Source organism: Xiphophorus maculatus, chromosome 19 (assembly GCF_002775205.1).
Source record: "Xiphophorus maculatus strain JP 163 A chromosome 19, X_maculatus-5.0-male, whole genome shotgun sequence".
Taxonomy (NCBI): Eukaryota; Metazoa; Chordata; class Actinopteri; order Cyprinodontiformes; family Poeciliidae; genus Xiphophorus; species Xiphophorus maculatus.
This window is the reverse complement of record NC_036461.1, coordinates 18,504,403-18,527,616: the sequence shown is the minus strand read 5'-3', so window position 1 is coordinate 18,527,616 and position 23,214 is coordinate 18,504,403. Positions and strand designations below refer to the sequence as shown.

Genomic DNA, 23,214 nt, shown 5'->3' with positions numbered 1-23,214 from the left:
GAGGTGGATCAGTGTCAGAATAACTGGCTTTGCTAGACATGATGGCTGCTGCTTGCTGTATTTTATGTCTGCCGAACCCCCAGGGAACCTGGGCGTTGCCTCTCAATAAAAAAGTTTTACATCTTTGTAATGATATTCACATTGAAGGAGAGACTGCTCCTGCAGCTCCTGCTCACGTGATCTGCTCTCAGCTGTCGATATACTGTATATCCCTGCAAAGCTTTTGGTGTTGGTGTTTCCCCAATACATGTATTTGATAGAAATTGACTGGTAAATCAGTACAAAAAGTACAAAGTGACGGTTAACCCTCACACCAGTATTCTATTATTCTCCATATGTGCGTCTGAGTAAAAAAAAAATCAAACTAATGAAATGTTTTCGGATGACAAGTTTATTATAGACGTATCGCAGTGTAACAAAAAAATATATTCACTGAATAATACTGTATTTTAGCAGGTGTGAGCTATTTCGCTGTAAAAAAATAGGTTTGTACCACTGCCACAAACCTTAAAGCCATCAGTTTGTTCTGAAGAAACTCTTTTTGGCTGCTGTCGCAGTCAAGACAAAATGGATCCAATCTTAACTGGCTCAGATGTTTAATGGGAATAAAACATCCAGCATGGGACATGCCTCAGCTGTACCAAAGTGAAAACAAATGTCGCCAATTTTAACAACTGTGCACCTCTGAGAAATGAAAGCATGAATTAAAAAAGGTAGAACAGACATCAGTCCAAATATCTGACATCTAATTCTTTATCCACGCCTTTTTCCATCGACAGCATTACGCATTCGAGCAAACAATCTGCCTCTTGATTAAAATATCCCACTGAAGCCGTAAGAAAATAACAGCAACAGAGATGTAGGGTATTGATTGGGCACTTACGAGGCGCTCCTTCAGCCATCTCTATCGCTGTGATCCCCAGGGACCATAAATCACTCTGCAATGAAGGAAGCATACATCAGGGCGATCAAAATCTCAAAATATACAGTATATATATAGGTGTGTGCGTGTGTGTGTGTGTATGTATAAGGCATCTTCAGATGAAGGCAGTTTTTACCTTGCAGTCGTAGGTGGCTTCAGGGTTTTCATCACAGGCAATAACCTCTGGCGCCATCCAGTATGGTGTCCCAATAAATGTGTTCCTCTTTCCCACCGTTCTGTCCATCTGGGCCGAAACGCCAAAATCCACTGCAAACACACACACACACACACACAAAAAGCCTCAATACAAGACTCCAAATCTGTCTGAATAATGTCGACCAATCTAAAAATACACAGCAATAAAATCTAAGGAAAAAGACAGCGAGATTCCCTTCTTCAGCATTTTGCATCTTGAACAGTGTGACAGCCACAAACAGATGACTAAGCTGAGAATGGAAAGAAAAGCCACAAAAGTCACGCAAGCACGAAATCTCATACATCCTCCAAACGCAAAGCTATTTAGTCAAGTAGGAGGGAACCGGCTCACCTAGCTTGACCTCGGCATTCTCAGTCAGCAGCACGTTCTGTCCTTTGATGTCTCTGTGGATGACCTTGTGCTGATGTAGATGAGCCAGACCCTGCGGATGCAGACAGATATGAGCCATGAAGGAAACGGAGCCAAGTTGTGATTATTATTCAAGAAAGAGCTCAGGGTTAAACAGGGAGGTGTCCTTCAGCAACCCCGGCGAAGCTGCTCCTCGGCTGACCTGAAGCCTCTCACCTGCAGAGGCTTTTTTTTACATTTCAAGAGGAATCTCCGCACTAAAAAGCTGTGATTAATTGAGTAAACACAGCTATGCAACGACACAAATGTGTCATTAAAAAAAGATAAAAGTGTAGAGAGATGGAAAAATTTATAAAGTATCACAAAAAGCTATTTGATATGTGACAGTATCAGTTAGTTTCTTGAGAAACATTCATACACCTTGAACTTTTTCACTCTTTATCATATCACAACCTCTTCAATATAGTATTGGGACTTCATGTGACAGACCAAAACAAGGATGTTTATTTTTGTAAGGTGAAGGGAAAATATCTATCTATATGAACATGTCAACATGTTTGCCCATTCGTTGCAAAATAGCTCAAGCACAGTAAGGTTCGATGACGACTTCCCAACTAAAATAAGGCCAGGACTCTGACTGGGCTATTCATCGTGTTTCTGGATTCAGTTTTAGGGTTGCAGTCCTGTTGGAAGGACCTACCTAGACGTCTTTTGCTGCCTCTGACAGGGTTTCTTCCTGGATTTCTCTGTAATTATCTCCTCCTAGCTTCCCGTGAAATGCAACCGATTGTGATATTGCCAAAAAAAATAAAGTGTCCCCACAGCCTAATGCTTCCACAACCGTGTTCCACAGAGGGGACGGTGCACTCAGGCTGACCTGCAGTGCTAGTTTTCCGCCATCTACTGCATGGGTCTCCAAACTAAGTTCTCGAGATCTATTGCCCTGCAGGTTTTAGGTGCATTCCTGGTCCAGCACACTTGAATCAAATGATTTAATTACATCTTCGATATGCTATTAAGTTTTATAAAAGCCACGATTGAAGTGTGTTGGACCATGAAATTGTCAATGTAGCCATTTGTCAGAGCACTGCTGACAAATAAAGAGACAGAGATGCAGCCTGAACTCACATCTTTCTAGTAAAGACATCAATGATTAGAACTCCCAATTCGTGGTTTACAGAAAAATGCTAGAGCACAACTGAACTGTGATTAATACCGGTGAAGAGCGATTTTGAAACAATGCCGTGATTCTTTCAGGTGTAGGGGGAGGTGCTTATTTACCCTTAAAAAAAAGTACAAGGTGTGATTTGGAACTCACCCTGAGAATCTCTCTGCAGATGTAAGCATTCCAGTCCTCCTTTAGCGAGTTGCCCTTGGTGTTTTTGATCAAGTCTGTCACCGAGCCAGCTCCACAGAACTCCATGACAAGCTAAAATACACAAGACATGGTTTTTCTTTTTTAATTGTTTGCTCTGCCTAAGAAGGCAGCCTTGTCGAGAATTGTTCCAGAGGAGCCTGAAATACCTGTAAAAGAACGTCAGGTGGTAGCAAGACCAAGAAACAACAAGTCACAAGAGATTGATTTCAAATGGAATTATTAAAATATGCTTATTACACTAATTACCAATTTCCTCGAGCCACTCGAAACTTACAACGCTGGCGCCAAAATGGAACTGCTGCAAAAGCGTCGGCATGTTTTCCAACAACTTACAGCAACCATTTTATAGTTGAGGTACTTTTTTTATCTGCTAGGCAAATTGAAACCTGAAGCTGTCAACTATGTAGCTTGAAAGCTGGAAAAATATTTTTAGCTCACTGGCTAGAAAGAATGAAAGACTCGACTGCCAGCATTGCGGTTGTCCCCGTCATAGATTGCATGTTCAACAGCGCCTCAGTGGGTTTCCATCAATAGCCCAGATACATACATGATGTATAACTGCTGGTTCTACATTGGTCTCAGCGTATAAGCCAGCTTGGCTTTTTAGACTGTCACAGTTACAGCTCCCTACACCCCAAAAAACAACACAGTATTATGTGATAATATGCGCATAGCTGACAGATAAATAGAATAATTAAGTTCGGCACAGCTTACTTAATGTTTGTGTGGTTGAAAAGCATCTCTGAACAACCGCTTTCTCCACACACAGGGAAAACATAAACTGCAAGCATAAGCTGCCTCATTGGAGCCATAAGCGAAATACAGCAACAGAAGCAGGATAATGTCTTGATTCAGACTGTAATGGGATCTTTTCACTATGCAAAAAGATCTTCCTCACTTGGATCTTATTCACTTTATGTGCCAAGTTAAACGGTGTGAAGAACTGACAAAAAATATATATAAATTGATGTTTTTTAAAAGAGCTGGTTTCAAGAAAATTCTAAATAAAGAGATCCAGTTTTTGAAAATCACACTGTGTCAAAAGTGTTAGAAAATGTTTGTCATCTGATGTAAAGTCATTGTAACGGGAAGCCAGAGAGCGTTGAAGAGACTGGAACGTTCTCCAGCTGTACTGAGCACAGAGTAATTCATCTCTGCCATCTCCCTACCTTTTGGTGTACCCAGACGGTCAGCTGTCTACCATAATCACTTTTATTGAGTTAATACAATCGCCATGCTACAAGTAGCACACTGCAGGATATCCACCAAGGTACATACACTTATATCATATAAGAACGTTCACGTTCCTCGACGCTGGCCGGCTGTACCCCAAACGCAGATGTTGGCTTCTGTGGTAGGGCTAAGATGGTTTATACTGTGCATATTAAGGGATACTTGGTGTTTAAACTATTAAAATAGGCAGTTCTAAGCATTTTTAGAGAAAGTCTAATGTATTTGTGTATTTTAACTATTCAATGGGGTTGACATTAAAATAATATTTGAAATATGTAAAAAAAAAAAAAAGAAACGTACAATAAGAATTTATTTTTCAATTCAATTTTTTGTTTGAATACTGTGAACTGAGTTCCATGAGAGTCACACACTGACCTATGCTTGTCTACCACATTTAGGAAATAAACTTGTATAATTAATAAAAAAGGAAACAACCTTCACAAAGAGGGAATAAATACGCAAGAGAAAAAGTAGCCAAACACGCCCCCCCTTCCCTTTCTATTCTTTCATCTCTGTGCTGCATCCATGGAGACTGGTGAACCAAAGTTCAGTTTGTGAATCCTGGCTCTGCTTCAAGCTCCCCTCTTATCGGCCCTCTTGTTCAGAGTAAGAGCAGCAGTACGCGGGAAGCAGCCGACCTGCTCTTGCCCAGGATGCGGGCATTTACCAAGACACAGCACAGCAACACACTTGCAGGTGTGAACAGAACAACACGCACTTGTGACTGTTATCAGGGAGAAATATACAGAGAGCAGGTTTGGCTCTTTTAGTGCGAATCTATTTGTCCACATATGAGTTTGTGCTGCCACTGCACTGCGAGAAATACAATATGACCGGACAGAATAGAGTTACTGAAGAGATTACGTTAGTATATGATCTGATGCAGATCCAGGTTCTTTATGCACGATGTGTTCTCTCTTTTTTTGAGACTTAAAAGGTATAAGTGAAAAAATTTGCATAATTTGATGCTGGGGAGCAAACTTCTTACTGCTATAAGATATCCCAAACAATTTAAGATAAATACAACTGAATCATTTTCTTTACCTAAAATGTAACTTTTTTTGTTGATCACAGTGACATTCTGATGTGACACAAAGACCCATTTGTTTTAGCTGCTGGGCAAAAGGCCAAATTAGGACCGACATTGACCTTGCCACAACAAAGAGGGAGCAGGACGGTCACAGACATAAACTTGTGGAGTTTGCAGAAGTCTGATCATTTAAATTGGAACCATGTGCTTTACTAAGATGAGACTAATATTGAGCTTGTTAACGAACACTCCTTGTACATCTGACGTAGCACAATTGATTATTGTGTGGAAAAGCCCCTCATGTCCACATCTGGAGGACCTCTGGGGGGAGCTAAAGAAAAGAAAATATAATACAAGACCCAAGACACTAGATGATCTCTACCTAGACTGTGCAAAGAGCAAGGGAAATCTTTTTTCTTTTTTGTGCATACTCCAACTTCCTCAAATGTAATATGAAAACATGAAATGTTGCCCTATTCGCAATAGGGAACGCACAAAATATTGACACTTGCGCTTCTGTTAAAAAAAAGCTGGATATTTTTCCATTTCTTTTCAGTCCAGGGGGGGAAACTGTCTTTCTTCTAATCCTTTCAAGTCATCTTTACCGGGGCTGCCAAAAAATGAGTTTGACAAGTGATAAAAATAGCTTAGAACTAAAAAATGACATTCATTACATTAAAAAAAGGTGTCCTACCCAAAGCTGGTCGTCGATGCCAGGAGGCTGTTTCTTGATGAATACTCCAAAGTAAGTGGCGATGTTCCTGTGATTGCTGTACTTCTTCAGCATGTTGATTTCAGACTTGATCTCTTCCTCCTCGTCCTGCAATCACAGAAATATAATATTTAAAACTTAAGACCTTTCATTTCCGACGCTGTACTCGCATCTCGGGTTGTTGACGGAGCAAAACTAATCCGACTGATCTTTAATTATCACGCCGAATCTTATTAAATCTTTAAAATAAATACATGAATACAAACTAATGCTTTAGTGCACACAGCTGGCCTCTAAATTATCCACACTAACAACATTACTCTTTAATTACTTCCACTTCCAGAGGGATCCTGTCACAGTGCCAGAAGCTGTTGTTTGAAACAAGTTGTTATGGTGGTTGTTAATTAGATAAAATGTCTGTAGCCTCTTGTATAAAAAAATTTGTTGTAATTTCTTTTATTTATTTGTGCTAGTTTAATGCAAACAGTCTTTTCATTTCCTGCTCAAGCAGTCGACATCCTGCAGGTTTGCCAAAGCTTCTGTTGCGTTATTCACTCATAGGATGTCACAGTAGTTAATTCCTGTTTTTTTATTCTTCATTGTTTTGCCGGCAGCTGAGTGCTAACAGGGATGCGTGGGGTGTGAGGATTTCTAAAAATAGCCGCGGTTCCCTCCTGCTTTACAGACATGCCTGAGACCACACTCGTCTCCTAATCATTCCAACTGATATTACCATGGCGATGGGCCTGTCCTCGTTTCATCTCCTCCACATTACGCACATGCACAAGCGGTGACTCATCGCTCTTAATTAGATGGTATGGTTGACTTTAGTCTAAAAGCTCAAGATGGATTTTCTGCGTATGAATATGTGGGAGTGTGTATTCGTGTGTCTTACCGTAGCGACATCCATGACCTTGATGGCTGCCAACTGTCCTGTTCTAATATGGCGACCCTGGGAGCAGGAAGGAAAGATGCAGGAGAAGATGGAATGAAAAAGAAAACAGAGGGGGAGATAAGACAGAAAAGAGAAGAAACATGAGTTGACTTGAATCTTTTCTGAGGACAAAAACAACATGCTTCACTTTAGGATGGTCAGAAATGACATTAAAACAAATTTTTCAATCAACCTGATATCTATCTCACAAAGTGCTATTTAACTGCCATTGCAGTTTCAAGCTATTATTATGGATCCCCATGGATGAGAGTGAATGCTTTAAGCTTTATGGATTTTTAGTTGTCTTATCTTAATGTTTGACTAGAAGAAGCTCTTGAGGTTTCCAGCTGTGTGACTGAGGTGGTTAATATACTGTAGATTGCCCGTTGGACTTGGTAAGGTATTTCAAAAGTGCACGTATCAAAAACACACACACTATACAATATACAACAAGTAACAGATACATTTTGAGAATCTAATTCTGGCCCATGTCCCACTTGTGTACAAAAAGTTAGCCACAAAAATCCTAGCAGTAAATCTTCTCCAATATTGTACAAAAAGCGCATTAACTGGAACAGAGGGTATTGTAAGGGGAAGGATATCTTGAAGAAATAAGTGAACAAGGAGCCTGGAAGAACAGGAGGAAAGGTGGAAATAAACAAAGGGATCATTCGCACATGGAGCATGCGTGGCTGTGATTAACGGAGAAAGTACAAACAAATACTAAAACCACTGTTGGTTATTCCCTCCAGCTGAAGTACGTAGCGTGACTTAGCAACCGGACAACAAAGAAACAAATCCATAGCAACAGACAGGGAGCAAGAACACGTGTATTTCAATTCATAATAAACAAGTTAGCATTATAAGTTAGCTGCCTATACAGTACATCAAAAAGACTTTGATTGACTGGACATGTGACATAGCTCAACGACGCCAAATTACAGTGAAAAGTTATAGCAGACACTGGCTGCAGAGATAACCTCATATTGTTTTAACCTGATTTCATGTTTTCACAGAGAAATGTGTTCATTGATCACACAACTTTTATTTAAAAAGAGGAAAGTCCCCACTATATAGATCCACTGTTAAATTTGCTGATTTAATGCTAAAAGAAAGCTTGGATTTTTACATTGGTAATTTTGCTGCTCACCGTGCAAACTGAGCCCCACTGGGTGGCTGAACACTGATCAACCGCTCTCACACAAAGACACACACGCCCACACGCGCACACACACACACAAGTATCAAAAAATAAAACAAACACACAAAAAAAAACCAGTTCGGATTTTGTGCGAGTGAAAGAGCTGGGAAGATTGACCAGGGATTTCTCATTAGGATCAGACTGCCCCAATTCCACAAGCACAAGCACCGGCTTTGTTCAAAAACCAACAAAAGAATTAGAGCCACTCACAAATCAGAAACTCAAACACTTACAGACACACAGAAAGCAGAAAAAAAGATTTCCTATCTTTCTATCGTTCTCACAGAAAGAAGAACTCTTTATAAATCCCACACATGTAAGCGATAGGGGGAGAGGCAGGTGAGAGGATGACTGATTAGGTCAAAGTACGACCAAGGGAGCGGGAAATGGTGAATGTGTCAAACAGATATGAGACACGGATATTATCGGAGCAAGCTAAAAATTCATTTGTCTGAACCAGTTGACAGCCGTCCTCCCTCCGTGTCTCGCTATCTCTCCTCCAGGAGCAGTAATGTCATCCAGGCTTATTAAATGACCGTTTTGGAAAGGAGGATCAGAAAGAAATTAGCACGGTCTGTTCATCGTTATCTTCACTGCTGTCTTTGCCCGCTTCCTCCTAATTTATTTGCAAATTTGAAAATGAGACTGGGGTGCACAAAAATAGCATTTCCAAGCCAGTTAATTTAAGAGGATGATGTAGCTGCGTTATGGTGCCCTGCAAAAATCTTGCCTCATTAAGAAATCTGAATATTTTATAAAGATTTAATGTGACACACAAGATTGTATATAATTGTAAAGCGAAGTAAAATTATTGCATAGTATAAAACACACACACACACAGTACATTCAGCCCCATTTAAAGTAATAATAGCCACTTTGGGCCTTTTACAGAGCACCGTTTAGTCCATAATCTGTTAAGAAAAAAGGCCCTTACGCAAGAGTAGCAAGAACAAAGTTATTTCTGATGGAAAACCATAAAAAGTCCTATTAGCGGTTTACCATGCAAGTCAAACAGCAAACATGAAGGACATTGCTCTAATAGATTAGACAAAAGTCTAAATTGTTGGCTGTTAGTGGCACAAAATGTATTATTCGTCATCCTGAATACACCCTGCAAACCTTTAAGCTTGGTTGAGGTGACATTGACAGGCTGTTTGGATGTTTGGGGGAGTTTTTCCCAACAGAAACAGGAAAAATCGATCAGAGTCATCAGAAAGACTGATGGAACTAGCTAAGGGAAACCATTTTAGACTTGAAACCGGTGCGGATGTTCACTTTCCAGCTTTATGACGACCCTAAACATAGCCAGAGCTACAGTGTGTTAGTTCAGATCACATGTAAGGATGGCGCAATCAATGTCCTGATGTAAATTCAATTAAGAACACGAGGCAAGACTCCGAACCTGATATTCACAGATACAAAATGATTCATTCTCTTATGAGTGTATTTGTGTCAAATTATTCTGTAAAGCAAAATTGGCAAATATTTACATCCTTGTGAAACAACTTGAACCTGTATTTGAAGCCAAAGGTGGTTCTAAATAAGAAAAAATAAGGAGGGTAAATACAAATACAAATACACATCACAGTTTTCAGATCAGATGAACAGGTTCCATTCCATATGCACAAACTAGCTTGCCATCTACAGAAATAGTTCTTCAAAAAATGTAGAGGGACAAATAAGTCTACATCTTCGAATGACCCCATACAGACTTCCCAGTAGACACACGTAGCCACTCCTTACTATGATAACATTATGTAACAATGACATTAATCACTGGGGTTGTTGTGACCCGACTTTGTCCTCCATGTTCTTGTTGTTGCATTTGTTGTTTTCTTGGCGTGGCTGCCTCTGTGCAGCCATTATACCTGCACCTTATTTTTTAAAAGGTTTTCAATAAATCTGTCATTATATTGTCAATGGCAGAGCCAATTAAATGTTTGGCAACCTGTCAGGAGCTTCATTGAACCTGTTCTCTGTGTATCCATGCGTCTCTACCTGCCAGCTTGTCTTGATGATGGAATCTGCCCTTCAGCAGTCGTCAACTGCTTACAAGCCAGAGATTTTATTGATAATCCTCAACCATCTAAAACAGACTCGACACATATTTTGGCAGTAGCAAACACACCACTTTAATCAAGTTTGCTGTTTAAACAGAGTTTATTAGATCCTTATAGAAAATAGCTTTCTTGTAGAGTTAGCAATAACATGGGATTAATAGGAACCAAATTGCTTTAGCTACCATCCACCCAAATGGATTCCAATATGAAGATACATATTTATTTATTTTCAAGTTTGGAGAGGGGGTTTTCTATTAACTTGTCCTTTGCTACTATTCATGTAACATTTTCTTAACAGCAACACGTTGTGTTCAGGAGTCTGAGTGTAAATGAGGGGTGCAACTTTCTCTATAACCAATTGTAAAAAAAAAAAACCATTAAGCAAACTACAACTTCCTCTGATGATAATCGCTTGGACATGGTTCTAGTATGAAGGTTATTCATACAATTGAAAAAGTTCAATTCAACATCAGTACTTTGTCTTTCCAAACAGATTAATTTAAAAGTGGCAGAAATTTGACAAACTTCTTCAGAGTGGGGTAGAAGAAAAAATTACTTCTCAATAACAGGCCATACAGATTCACAGAGAAATATTGTCACACCGTTGACGCTCAGAAAGGATCTTTGATACTGGCAACAGCTGGAGCAATGGAAAAAATTACAGACTCAGTAATACACACACACAAGAAAAACACTCCTTTAGTATATTTACTGACTTTTTGATACCAGTAAACTCAACATACTAACTATAAAAAATGGAACAACATGAGAATAATAGAGTAGCAGTTAATTGATTAAGATGCTTTGGTAGATTTTGCTTACACAACCTCAACCTCACACAAGGTGTTTCTGTTGGTGTGACACAACGATGGAGCAGGAATGACAGCAGAACAAGTGTTAACAGGAAGTGCATTTGGAAATGCAAAACTGAAAAATCCTTCTACCTAGTGATAATTTTTAAAACTAAACCTCAATTTGCCCATTTTCATCCCTGAAATGAGGACATCTTCAAATCACTGATACCAAAAACCTGAGATGCTAAAAGCTCCTTGTGGATATATTGTCATACATTTATTTATGCAATTCCCTAAATAAGCAATGAAGATAGGTGCAGCTCTAATAATGAATTATAAAATGGATTTCACACTTCATGCTGTCATCCTTTTTGCGTTTTCTCATAGGGATGGTCCACTTGCTCTGATCTATCCCATTCAGACCAATCGGCATTAAATCTCACAGGCCAGCCCATCCTTTCCTCCACTAGTTTCGTTGACAGTGTTGCTTCTCTGACCTAGATCCACATTTTCCCCCCTCTGCCTCTCTTCCTCACTCTCCTTCCCTCTCTTGTCCCTCTGATTTGCACTCTCATTATCTAAACCCTCTTAGCTCCCCACAATCTCCTCTTTATGCCTTTTCATTAGATCTCACAACGTCTCACCCGTTTTTTTCCCCCCTCTCTTCGCTCCTCGTATTTTCCATCTTTCGTCACTTTCATGGCTCCCAGCATGGCCCAGTGGCCTGTGAAAAGCAGGTCTTACAAGAACATGATTGAGCTGAAAGTTAATGCCAGAGGAACAGCATTCTGCTTTGAGCTCGGCAGGCGAATATGACACGAACTGAAGGCTCGTTGCATCCCCTCCACTTTGCTTCCCCTAATGCATCTAAAGCACTCTGTAAACCACAATGCACTCATGTGGATCTTAGCATGTACTCAGAGCAAAACAAGAAACCCCATGTAATATACCTTAAAGGTCATTATTCCGGTAACGATGCCCTTTAAAATGAAGATACATCATTCTTTAAATGTTCACATAGTCACTTTTCTCCTGTTCTTGATGTTTTGACCAAATGTGACAGCAGCAGTCACAGACACATCCACAAGGAGCTCTGAGACCAGCCATGTTTAGGCTGCCAGACTAAACTTTTGATGAAGTAGTTGTGATAATATTGCTTCAAATCAATTTGACTTAAACTAATGGCATTGTGCCCCCACCCCCCCCTTAGGGGGCGCGCCCCACACTTTGGGAACAACTGATATAGGCAGGTCGTAGCTTTACAAAAACCAAATAAGTCAACTCTGTGTGTGCATGTGCAGACAAATACAAAAATGTATTAGTTCTCAAAACCTGAGACAGAAATAAATAGCACTTTTACTTCAGTAGTGCAACCTGAACTTAATGAGATTCTCATATTTGCTGTAGTAGACAGAAAACTAATTGTAGTTCAGACATTACAACTGTGGATCATGCATCCTCTCATCCCTATCTCTTGAGTTGTCTTTTACTAGAGAAGGTGTGAGAATATCACAAGTGTATATTGTTACAGTCATTACCATCTGCATGTGAATTTAATTAAAAGTCTCTGCAAAGCAGAACTAAAAACCCACAAAAGTATTTGTAGCCTGTTTGAAGATACATGCCGTGACAGCAACTAGCCTGTGTATTTCAGGCTGAAGAAATAGTCGCTGCGTGTGGTGATTCTTTTTGGAGCTTCTGTTGAGGCCGGTTTGCTGAACGTTCAAAGCACAAATTCACTTTTGCACAGCAAAGGGAATCTGTCAGCCTCAGAGACAGACATGGCGAATGCTTGTGTAATTTAATCCGCCGGTGTACATCTTGATCCCGAAAGTATCAGTGAGTCTCTGACACTGGGAATACAAGGCATTTAAAGAATGCTTAGATTTTTGTTTCTCTGTGTTCGCATCACTGCCCTTGCCAAGTCAATTACATCCACACCCCCCTTGGACACATTGACTATGCAGGACACTTCCTCTTGTAGCCTAGCAACAGTCCCTGCTCGCCGGATCACAATGGGCAGGACACTTAAATATACGTACATGAACTCACTAATATGCACCCTTAAGCACACATACACAAAAGAGAAAAGGACAGGGGTATAAGTGACTATTGTCTTGATTTGTGAGTCTATGTTAAGAAGAGGGCACCAGGTGAAGAGTGGAGGAGCCGGCTTCACTTCCCACTGCAAAGAGTAAATGTCCTAATGCAAGGTCAATTAGGACCACTGAAATGCAGAGAGAGTGAGTTTCATAATAAATCTGATGCTTAACTTTAAGAGTAAGCTTGCCAAAGCTCTCAAAAGACAATAAGACGAAGGAAACCAGTTTTAATTGAACAAGACATGTGAAAAAGTATTTCTACCCTTCTCAATAATCAGTGGCAAATTCTGTATTGTCATTGGAACAGACACTTATACTTGTTGACCAGCCACCGTGGCGACTTATGGTTGCTTACTTATAATTGTTTCCATTGGTATTTGATAATTTATTGTTGGTGATGAGCTTCAAGTCTCTGAGGTTAGCAGTCCTCCTTGCAATCTCGCTGATCTTTAGATTCTTTAGTAGAAACAGAATAAGTTTTATAACTCATGAGGCCACTACAAGACATTAACATTAACATTACTTCAAGTCAAAAGAAACATGGTGGTAAATTAAAAGATTACTACCATGATTGTAAAGATTGCAAATCATGGTATCTCTCTTATCCACATATTTCATCTTTTAGATGTGAGCGCACTCAACTGGAGGAGTCTAAAATCGGTTTTAAGTTCTAACAAAGTATAATGTCGGCCCGGAAATGAATTCAAATTACTTTCTGAATATAGCTTTGTCAACGAAAAATCACACCTACTTAAACCACTAAACAAAGTCTGTGCTTTAAACTGTGAAAACTTTTCTTTGCAACACTGTGCTGCTCACTCTGCTTGTTACAAGAGAAGCAGCGGTAATCTGTGAGGCTTCGCACTTCTGCTTACCATCTTCCTGTGGTGAAAGGCTGCTCTACCTGTTTACGTGTTGAACACGGTCACATGCAGCATTTGACAGTTTGGCTGCCTAATTGGAAACTTTTCCTTCTAGGAACAAATACTTTCCTATGAGTGTTTCCACAGTTCCATCAGATAAGTTTTGTTTTCCACTTCACGTGTTGCATGCATTTCTTTGCCATTTGGAATGGCGAAGACAGAGAATTTTGGTTATTAGTTTTCTTATAAAGCGCGGTTAACCTTTTTTCCAAAAACATTGTATGAAGAACTTATCGCTGCTCAGAACTTGCATTTTGCAAGCAGTGCAGTCAACAGATTCTAGAAGTCATTACAGGCTCCCTTCAATAAAAATGTGGATACTTGAGATAATCTCCAGAAATCAAACCAAATATAAAATGCTGACGTTATTCTTGTCATAACAAAAAGAGCAAAAACCTAATTATATAACATTATCTGTCTTTTGAGGTAGCTTTAAATTTGAAAGATATCTGCTGTTATTTTGATGTCAACACAGATTTCCCCAGAGAATTGTCAACACGTACCAGTTGCTGTGTAGGTATCAATCAATCAATTTATTAAGTTTATTTATATAGCATATTTGAATTGAAAAGCAGGGTGGGAGAAAACTGCTCTAGAGAATACACACAGCCACTACTTATTTTGTAATATTAGACAAACCAGCCAGACTAATTGCTAATATGATGGTAAAGTCCGCTCCTAAAGTTTAAGATTGGAAATCAGACCCTATCTCTGTGTACGGATGAGCTCCAACCTGTGAAAGGTCGCTCCAGCATTGTTTGTACTGGGGAATTTCTCTTCTTTGGAGGCTGTGTGTGACTCAAAGCAGATCTGTAAAAAAAAATATGCAGACCATCTGAAATGTCTCCACTACCAGATATCAGGAGCCACAGGAGAAAGGATCTGCTCAGTCATTTTAGCCAGAAAAAATGTCTGAAATGTAGCATCTTCTGCTCCAAATTCTTTAAAAATGCTATCTGCTGAACAAAAAAAAAACATCCACATACCTCTAACGGTTGTTGTTTTGTCATTTTGTCCTATTGACATGAATAGTAGAAACATTTGTAGGTTTCAACCGGTGTCGGTCAAAGTCTCTCGTTATTATTGTTATTTTGTGGATTGAGAGCTGAAACATTTGTGAACCACTAGAGAACCAAAAAAAGGTATGTTACTGCAAGCCCTCTAAAAATGGAGCAGGGTGCCCGATTGTGTTCCTCTTGTTTTGTAAAAAAGGAAATGGGTCACCCAGTAATCCCAATCTGTGCCCTTCTGGTAATCCACACTGCCATTCACAAACAGCAGGAACTGACTGAACGTCTGGGAATCGCCGCCCTGCCACAGGACCCGTCTCCATGCATTATAGGGGGGAGAAGTGGGTTAAGGGAACTGTCTCCGACCTCCACTTTTGAGTTCTCTTCTACAGACAGATATCAGATATACATACAGCTGTAGCACACATTTACTCTCAAATAAACTTATTTCCAGCCATTTTAATGTCAAAGCACTGCAGAGAACTAATCTTTTAGTGTCCAATACTCATAACGACAACCACCGCTTCCTCAGTCTCGGTTTACGATCGCAGACGGTGTCGCTGAAGGTATTGGAGCATTTGACGCGCAACAAAAGCCACTTTTTATGGCTAACCAACAACGCAGGACTCCGAAGAAATACAGAGGCAATACTCCTCGACACACCTCGCTGGAGTTCAAACACCTGCAGTGTTTCAGCATCCGTGCGTGCCGAAAAGCACCGATACCAACAGCACATGCACAAATGGAATCAGCAAAGCAGTAAATAAAAATGGCAAAGGCCTCGATTCCAATCTACTTCAGCAGTATCTGGGAAATATAGAAGCACCCTGCGGCTGCTCTTATGTTGAAAGATGAGGAGGGAGGCGAAAGGAGGGACTGAGACTAAAGAGAATGTAGGAGATACGCTTTAACAACTGGGGCAATATGCAGGCAGAGAGACATAAAAAATCGAAAAAGGTTGAAAAAAATGATTGAAGATTAAAAATATCAAACTAAGGATGTTGCACTGGGAAACCTGGCCACTCATTAAACCCTGCTGAAAGAAAAAGATGCTAACAAACCAGCACATAAAATAAAATAATATCAAAAAACAGACTAATCTGGGCTCAGGGAGAGTGGTCTGGGTGCTAAATAGGCAAAAACACACACTAGATAGCTTAGGCTGAGACAAAGAAGTAACCAACACAAAAGCATGACACTGATTGTAAGTAAAGATTTCTGGGACAGAAAAAAAGTTGGACTAGACTATAAGCTTGCTAAGTGGCGAGTGTGGATACACATACTGTGAGTGTAAGATCCAAAAATAGCTAAATGATAATGTATCCCTGATGTGATGGAAACACACTGGCACTAACTGGATCCAATCTTACGGGATGAATGTGCGCAAAACTAATTTGTGATGGGTATTATTGAGTGTGGTCCAGATTATATTAAGTGAATCACACATGCATGAGCAGACCCACTGTAACCTGTGTTGTTAAATCCATTAAAACAGCTGCAGAATCTGGTGTCTAAAATAGAACTCATATTTAATAAAGATGCTTTTTCCAGTAATTGAAAAACGTACACAGATAAAGTCTCTTTTGTTGTCAATTTTGAACACAGAACTTGACACAAAACGATTAATTAAGAGGGAAAAGCTTGTGTCCAAACAATCAGAACTAGTAGATTTTTACTAAGTTGTCTACGCACCTAACTTCAGTTCTTACGTTACACAAGTCTGCTGCAGGCAAGGAGTGAAGGCAGTGGAGTTAAACAAAAGAATGAGGTCACAGGTTAATACATTCTTCAAACTTTGCTCTATGACCATCTTACAGGTGAGTACAGATGAAAAACTGGCACAAAGTCTTTCATTTTCTCAAACAGGAATGCTAACTCTATAGTCTTTTAAAAAGAAGCCACAAAGAAGTTACTCTTACTGGGTACATTTTAGGCTCATTCTGATTTCAGACAGGGAAATCTATTCTTAAAGGTACTAAAACGACCAATATTAAATATTTTAGTTTGAATCTGGATGAGCTAACGCGTTCTTAGTGGTGAAGCCACATGACCACTAACTGTTGTTTGCTAGTATCAGTATTGCAGTGTTGCCCCATTTCAGTTCATGCAAAGTGGCGCATCCTCGTGCTGATCAGATGAGCGCATCAGACATTTTGGATCATATAGTTCTGATCTAAGCAAAGTTTAAACTGTCATATGTGCTTGCAGTTTTCTAAAACTGACTTTGTTCCTCGTCCAGTTTTGACGTTTTATGGTCAAACTTATGCAGCCTTTGACACGATGCTTAAACTTCTGCACTTTTTGTTAGAATTAAAATGTTTGGAAAGCAAAAAAATATCCTGTATTGTTGGAAGAGGGGTGTATGATTAACGGCCATTTAGAAAATAGATAAACCGATGATCTTACACTTGTACTGGATTACCGACTCAATGTGTCAGTGCTGTAAATTACACTTCCTGCAAGTTCTCAGAAGGAAACAAAGTCTACCCTTTCTGTGACGCTGAAGCATACAGTGGGACTGGTCCGAGTCAGAAAACGAGAATCAGGGCTTCCTGACATGAGGGAGTGCTACATGAGTTGGAGGAGGAGAAAGCAGGAAGGGGGCGGAGGGAGTTGCAGCAAGCAGGCAGGTTCAGCACAGAGGTATCACGCTTCAGCACCTCCAGAGGTCAAATGAACAGCCAAACTGATTTACTGTGCATGCTGAAGGTAAGAAAGTGATAGGAGGGGAAGATGAACAAGGTTGTGGAGAAGAATGGGAGTCATAAGTAGAAGAAGCACTTCAGGTAATGCAGAGAGAAGGAAGGAGGGGAAGCAAAAACAAGAGACAAAAGAGGCTAAAAAATGAGATTACAGGGGCAATAAGGGATAATAGAGAGATTCAGTACTGATGCATGTTATTGAATAAAATATCAAATGGCAATAATCTGTTCAGCTAGAAAGAAGAAAGCCTCAGCAGAGCAGTTCTTAATGATGTGCATTAGTTGGAGAGTTCCAGGTTCATCTGGGGAGACACTGTATAAAGACAACATGATGGGACTGAATGGTGAAAGAAATACATGAACTTGCAGGACTATTGGCAAGTATTGTAATAATGATATTCACAACTAACACTTTTTTATGCCTTCCCTTCATTTTCTTTGTCATAATGTTCCCACCACTTTCTGTGAACTTTAGCATCTTATCAACAAAAACATGCACCAGCTGTGGGCATCAAGGGTGGTGAAAGTCTGTCCAACAGACCCAATATATTAACAGTATTAAATATTTACATGTAAGCCATTTGAAATATAATATTCCACAAAATCCTGCATTCAAGCTGTACTTTGTAATCGCAATATTGCAACCAGTGATATTGTGATGGAGTTCAATTCATAGTACATCTCTGGAAAATTGGAAGAAAAAAAAAACAAAAACAAAGAAAAGGAGATTGTTATTGGTTCAAGGCATGGCTAATTGACTCCGGTATGGGTGGGAGGCATCTGGGTAAGTGGGGCGCGTGGCCTTGGGGAACACGCAGCATGGATGTGGGTTAATGAACGCACAGCCAGGTGTGAGTGTGTCTATATATCCATGAACAGAACAAGCCCATCTGCTGTTTCCACCGTAATGAGCAACATCCACCTCAGTCGGGGTTCACACTTCATCTGTAAGGACTCCAGAGATTGAACTCTGCGTGTCTGAAGGCAAACAATGAGAACGAAGCAATGACGAATTTACAATGTAAACCTCTGCAAGCAAGCAACTGCATTGTAAAAAGGAAACAAAAAGAATTACTGTGTATTTACATGAGAACATATCATAACCCTGTTGGCTGCAGGCTGCACAGCTGAGACCCTCTAAGAGTAATTTTATTACCTTTAATAATAATGCATCCATCATTTGTTTGCATGTTGGCATTTTATTACACTACCTCGGGTTTATATAATATTAGCTGGCTCTTATTTCAAGTAGAGCACCACTTAGGTTAAGAGGATATTTCAGGAGCGATGTAATTACCATAAATTATGCACATTCATGACCGAATTTGCTACTTAAAAAGTCAGTATTACAGTTCTAATGAAAATATTGCATTTTATCAATTAGTAAAACTTAATAACAAACATAAAATAATGCACATCATTATTTTATTGGCCTCTGATTTGCACATTTTGCATGTTTTAATGCTGCAATACCACTGAGAGGTTCCAGCAGAACTTCATACTATACTAAGAAATTAATCCAGTTCTTTGAATCAAGTTTGTTGGAGCAAGAAAATCTCTATAACATGAAGACAGTCAACCTGAACGGCAAATGGAAAACATTAGCCTAGCTTGTGGCTGCTACAGGTATCAAGGTATACCTTGGTTTCACAGGCGCTGTTGCGTCTGATATCAAAAAATGTGTACAACACTAGTTTAAGTTTGAGGAAAGAAAGGGGAACATCAAGCTCTGTCACTTCTTTGAAGTGTGTGACTTTTGTTGACAAAGAGACTGTAGTTCTGTGGTACTTTTCTAGTGACAGACGCAACTCAAAACTTTAAGACCGCAGTTACAGTCATAGTCACCTAACCTAACCTCTTCCAACAAGAGAACGGACACAATAAAAAAACTCCTCAGATGCTGCACTTTGGTATACAGCCAGCGGTTAACTGTCTTGCACATCAACATTAAGCAAGACAGGAAGCTGGCGTCCCAAAGCACTCCCATTCTGAATGGAACAGGAACTCTTGAGCCTGGAGTTCTTCCTCTAGCAGGGCACCTACAGCCAGAACCCTTATGGAATGGTTTCGATTGAAGCACATCCATGTGCTCGAATGACCTAGTCAAATATAGGACCTAAATTTAAATTCATCATTTGCAAGAACTCAAAAATGAATGTCCACAGACAGCTAATCTGTCTGAACTTGAGCTCAGAAATGTAACTGTAGCTAAATGTGGTTTGAGATGCATTGACTCAAAAGGGCTGACTGCAATGTATGCCATGCTTTTCAGACTGTAATGTTACCAAAATGTTAAAAAAAAACAAAGTTTCTAAACATTCGATCCTCTTGCAAGACACCATAGGGCCCTACATTAGTCTGAAACAGAACTGTGGCTAAATGAAAATAAAAGTAATGAAATGATTGCTCTATTCCTATTTTAGGACCAACCACTCTCTCCATAGTCCCTCACACCGTGCTTATATTGTGTGTGTTACTGTGTGAAGGAGAAAGATTTGGCAGGCACACAAAGAGAAAAATAGCCCATGGTACTTTGCAGAATGATTTCCAGCAGATAAAGGAGATTAAAAAAACAAAACAGCTTTGAAGTGGATTTTAGAGTGCAAAATAGGGACTAAGGGAATAGGAGAAACACAGCGGGACTACCACAGTCCATTTAAAAAATGTAAAAATGGCCACTGAGATGGCAAAAGGAATGAAAAATCAAACTATTACTATTCTCTAGTAACACATCTACAATATGTATGAAGGACACATTAGTGAAATAAATGGAAAACATATTAGCGCATACTAGCAAATACAGACAACATCACTTTAGCTATAGCACAGGTGTGTGTGTGTCTTTTGGTCTGAATGGTGAATATTTAAAGTGTGTGTGCAGCCCTTTGTCTGAGGAGAAGCTCTGTCAGTGTGTTCTGTCATCATGGAGATAAACTCTTGTCATTGTGCTGCATCTTTTCTGTATAGAGACCGCAAAAGTCATTCACGGTGTGCTAACATGTGAAGACAACGTATACACAAACAATGACCAGCTCTCATCCGGGACTGACCACCAGTCTGTCGCAGGGTAACACAGAGACAAACAGGACAGACCAAAAAGTAGCAAACAGATTAGCGTTAGCTTAGCACTTTATCAGCTCTGCACAAAAGCGTCGTCAGTTGGAACATGTGAGTTTATTGGGGACTCAAGCTGTATTAATTGACGCAGGTGGCTTTTGAAATATAAGAATATCCAGCAGAAAGTCCCGTCAGGATAAAATATCTGTGACTGTCAAGACAAACTGAAACAGCAGGATCAGGAATGTCATTTTTGAGTGAGATAAATGCCTCGCAAACCAATTGGATTGGTATTTTACTGCGCTTTCAGTATATATATATATATATATATATATATATATATATATATATATATATATATATATATATATATATATATATATATATATATATAGATATAGATATATATATATATAGATATATATATATAGATATATATTGCATTGATTTTGGTAAAATATCGGACTGGGAATTGGAACTGGCAAATCCCTACTATTAAATGACTTGGATCAGTGTCAGAAACAACAAGGACATTCCCAACATGGTCCTCTGAAATGGTCACTGAATCTGAATAAAACAAAACCTTCTAAAATGACACATAGGATTTTTGTAATTAGCAGTTTTGAAATAAACCTGTCTCTTTAACTGGACATTTAAATATCCAGTCAGTGTGTGCTCCAAAATCTAGGCCAGGAATGATGACTCGTTCCCTCATTCATTCATTATGAAGTCTTCCTCTTCCTCTGAGCAGGTTTCTCACTTTGGAGATGCCCATTGCCCTCAAGCCCCAATAAATATTCAGAGACCTCAGAAAGAAAAAAAATAGAACAAAAGCAAAAGTAAGAAAATCTAACAACCCAGAGCAGGAAAAGGATGAATGTTGCAAAATGATAAGAGGAAATACTGATAAGGGAGCGATGGAAAGGCAAGTGACAAGAGTGACAACAGAGAAAAGGCTAAAGGAAGGAACTGACAGTGGTTGATGGGGAGGAAGCGAAGTGGAGAGATAAAGTGTTTAATTATTCAGCAATACCCATGTTCTCTATTTATGGTCCTTTTAAGGCAGCCAGCTGAGTCCATATATATATATATATATATATATATATATATATATATATATATATATATATGCATACAGGCAATACACAGGCTCATGCTGCTCACCTTAAGCCCAGATCACTTGCAAAGGAAGGAAATGAGACAAAACAATGAGCCTGCACAATAATAAGAATAATGAAAACTGATATGGATGAGCAGCCAGAGGAGGGAGAGGAAGGAAACAAGACTAACATGGAAAGAGAGAGAGAGATGGAGTGGAGCTAAGATGATCTTTTCACAGCTACTCACCTATCACCAACCCCGTTACAAATGTGTTTACTGACGGGGAATATGTAACAAACAAAATTCTACGTGCAAACATAACATAGCAAATAAAGAGCTCAGAGGAGCCGATGTGTATCATTTAACAAGATGGAGTAATGGAAAGGTTGATAAAACTGTTATCTCTCTCTCCCAGGCACACAGCAAACGGAATATCACCAGAAAGATTAAATGCATTGCTGACCATTAGAGAAACATGTAAGGACAAAAAGAAAGCGTTATTGGGTGACCCTGCAAATCTAACACAACCCTAATTCTGCAGAGGGATTAGAAGCAGCTTTAGAGTAATCTTTCTAAAAAAAAAAAAAACTAAACAAAAAGATTTAAAAAACTGCACCTTGATTTATTTTTCTGTAAGTTTAAATTAAATGTCAAAAATGCCAGCCTCTTGGGGGTCGAGTCTTACCTTTTAATCATATTCTACAGGCTAATTTAAATGTCAATATGGTGGAAGGTAGCAAAAAGAAAAAGAAAAAAAATTAGCTGATTAAAATGTCAGCATACTTAAATAACTACAACTGTAGCCAATGCTCAAAAAATGATGTTTCATTAGGCTTCTCGTGAATATTGCAACAATATGTAGCGTGATAGGAAAAGAAATCATGCATATAGTTGAAAATATAGTAGAAAATATCAAAATGCCCCATATGCACACAGACATATCAGAGCACTACACCTCCAAGTCATTCACACACATCATATTTTGCCATGAAGTGATATATAGGGACTTGCAAAACCAGCCACATTCGTTATTCAGTTTCTGCAAACTTAAATGTGTTTCACTGGGGTCAGAAGTGATGCACCAACACAAAGCAGTGCAGAAATGTGACGTATAAAGATATTGAACACCGTCAGTTTTCCACCACACACAGAGACTATTGTAAAAATTAACGTTTTTGGTCTACATGCAGCTGACCGGGCCACCTTTCTCCACATGTTTGCTATGTTCCCTTCTTGACTAAAGACTGCTTCTTTCACCAATCGCTTCCTTCTTGCCACTCTTCTGGAAAGGCAAAACTCTGTGAAACAAATTACTAATAGTTATCATGTCGACAGATTCCCAGATCCGGAACTGATCCTGATCCGGCAGACCCCCAACTATTCAAGGTTCACTATTCACAAATTCACCTATTTGTACATTTTCCCATCAAATTTAGCTCATTATTCACAGAAAATATGCCTGATTGTGATTTTTTTGTAAAGAAAAAGCA

The 23,214-nt window shown here is 39.3% G+C and overlaps 1 protein-coding gene across 12 annotated transcripts in view; it reads right to left on the bottom strand.

Annotated features, from left to right (window-relative positions):
* tnik (TRAF2 and NCK interacting kinase) overlaps window positions 1-23,214 on the bottom strand; it is a 64,288-nt gene that overhangs the window by 26,172 nt on the left and 14,902 nt on the right. For all 12 annotated transcript variants that reach the window (XM_023352191.1, XM_023352194.1, XM_023352195.1 and 9 more), the window contains exons 3-8: window positions 6,736-6,792; window positions 5,823-5,948; window positions 2,806-2,916; window positions 1,470-1,560; window positions 1,059-1,189; window positions 884-938 (exon numbers count right to left, since the gene is read on the bottom strand). In XM_023352191.1, the coding sequence (XP_023207959.1) occupies window positions 884-938; window positions 1,059-1,189; window positions 1,470-1,560; window positions 2,806-2,916; window positions 5,823-5,948; window positions 6,736-6,792 (571 nt within the window). The remainder of the gene's footprint in view (window positions 1-883; window positions 939-1,058; window positions 1,190-1,469; window positions 1,561-2,805; window positions 2,917-5,822; window positions 5,949-6,735; window positions 6,793-23,214) is intronic.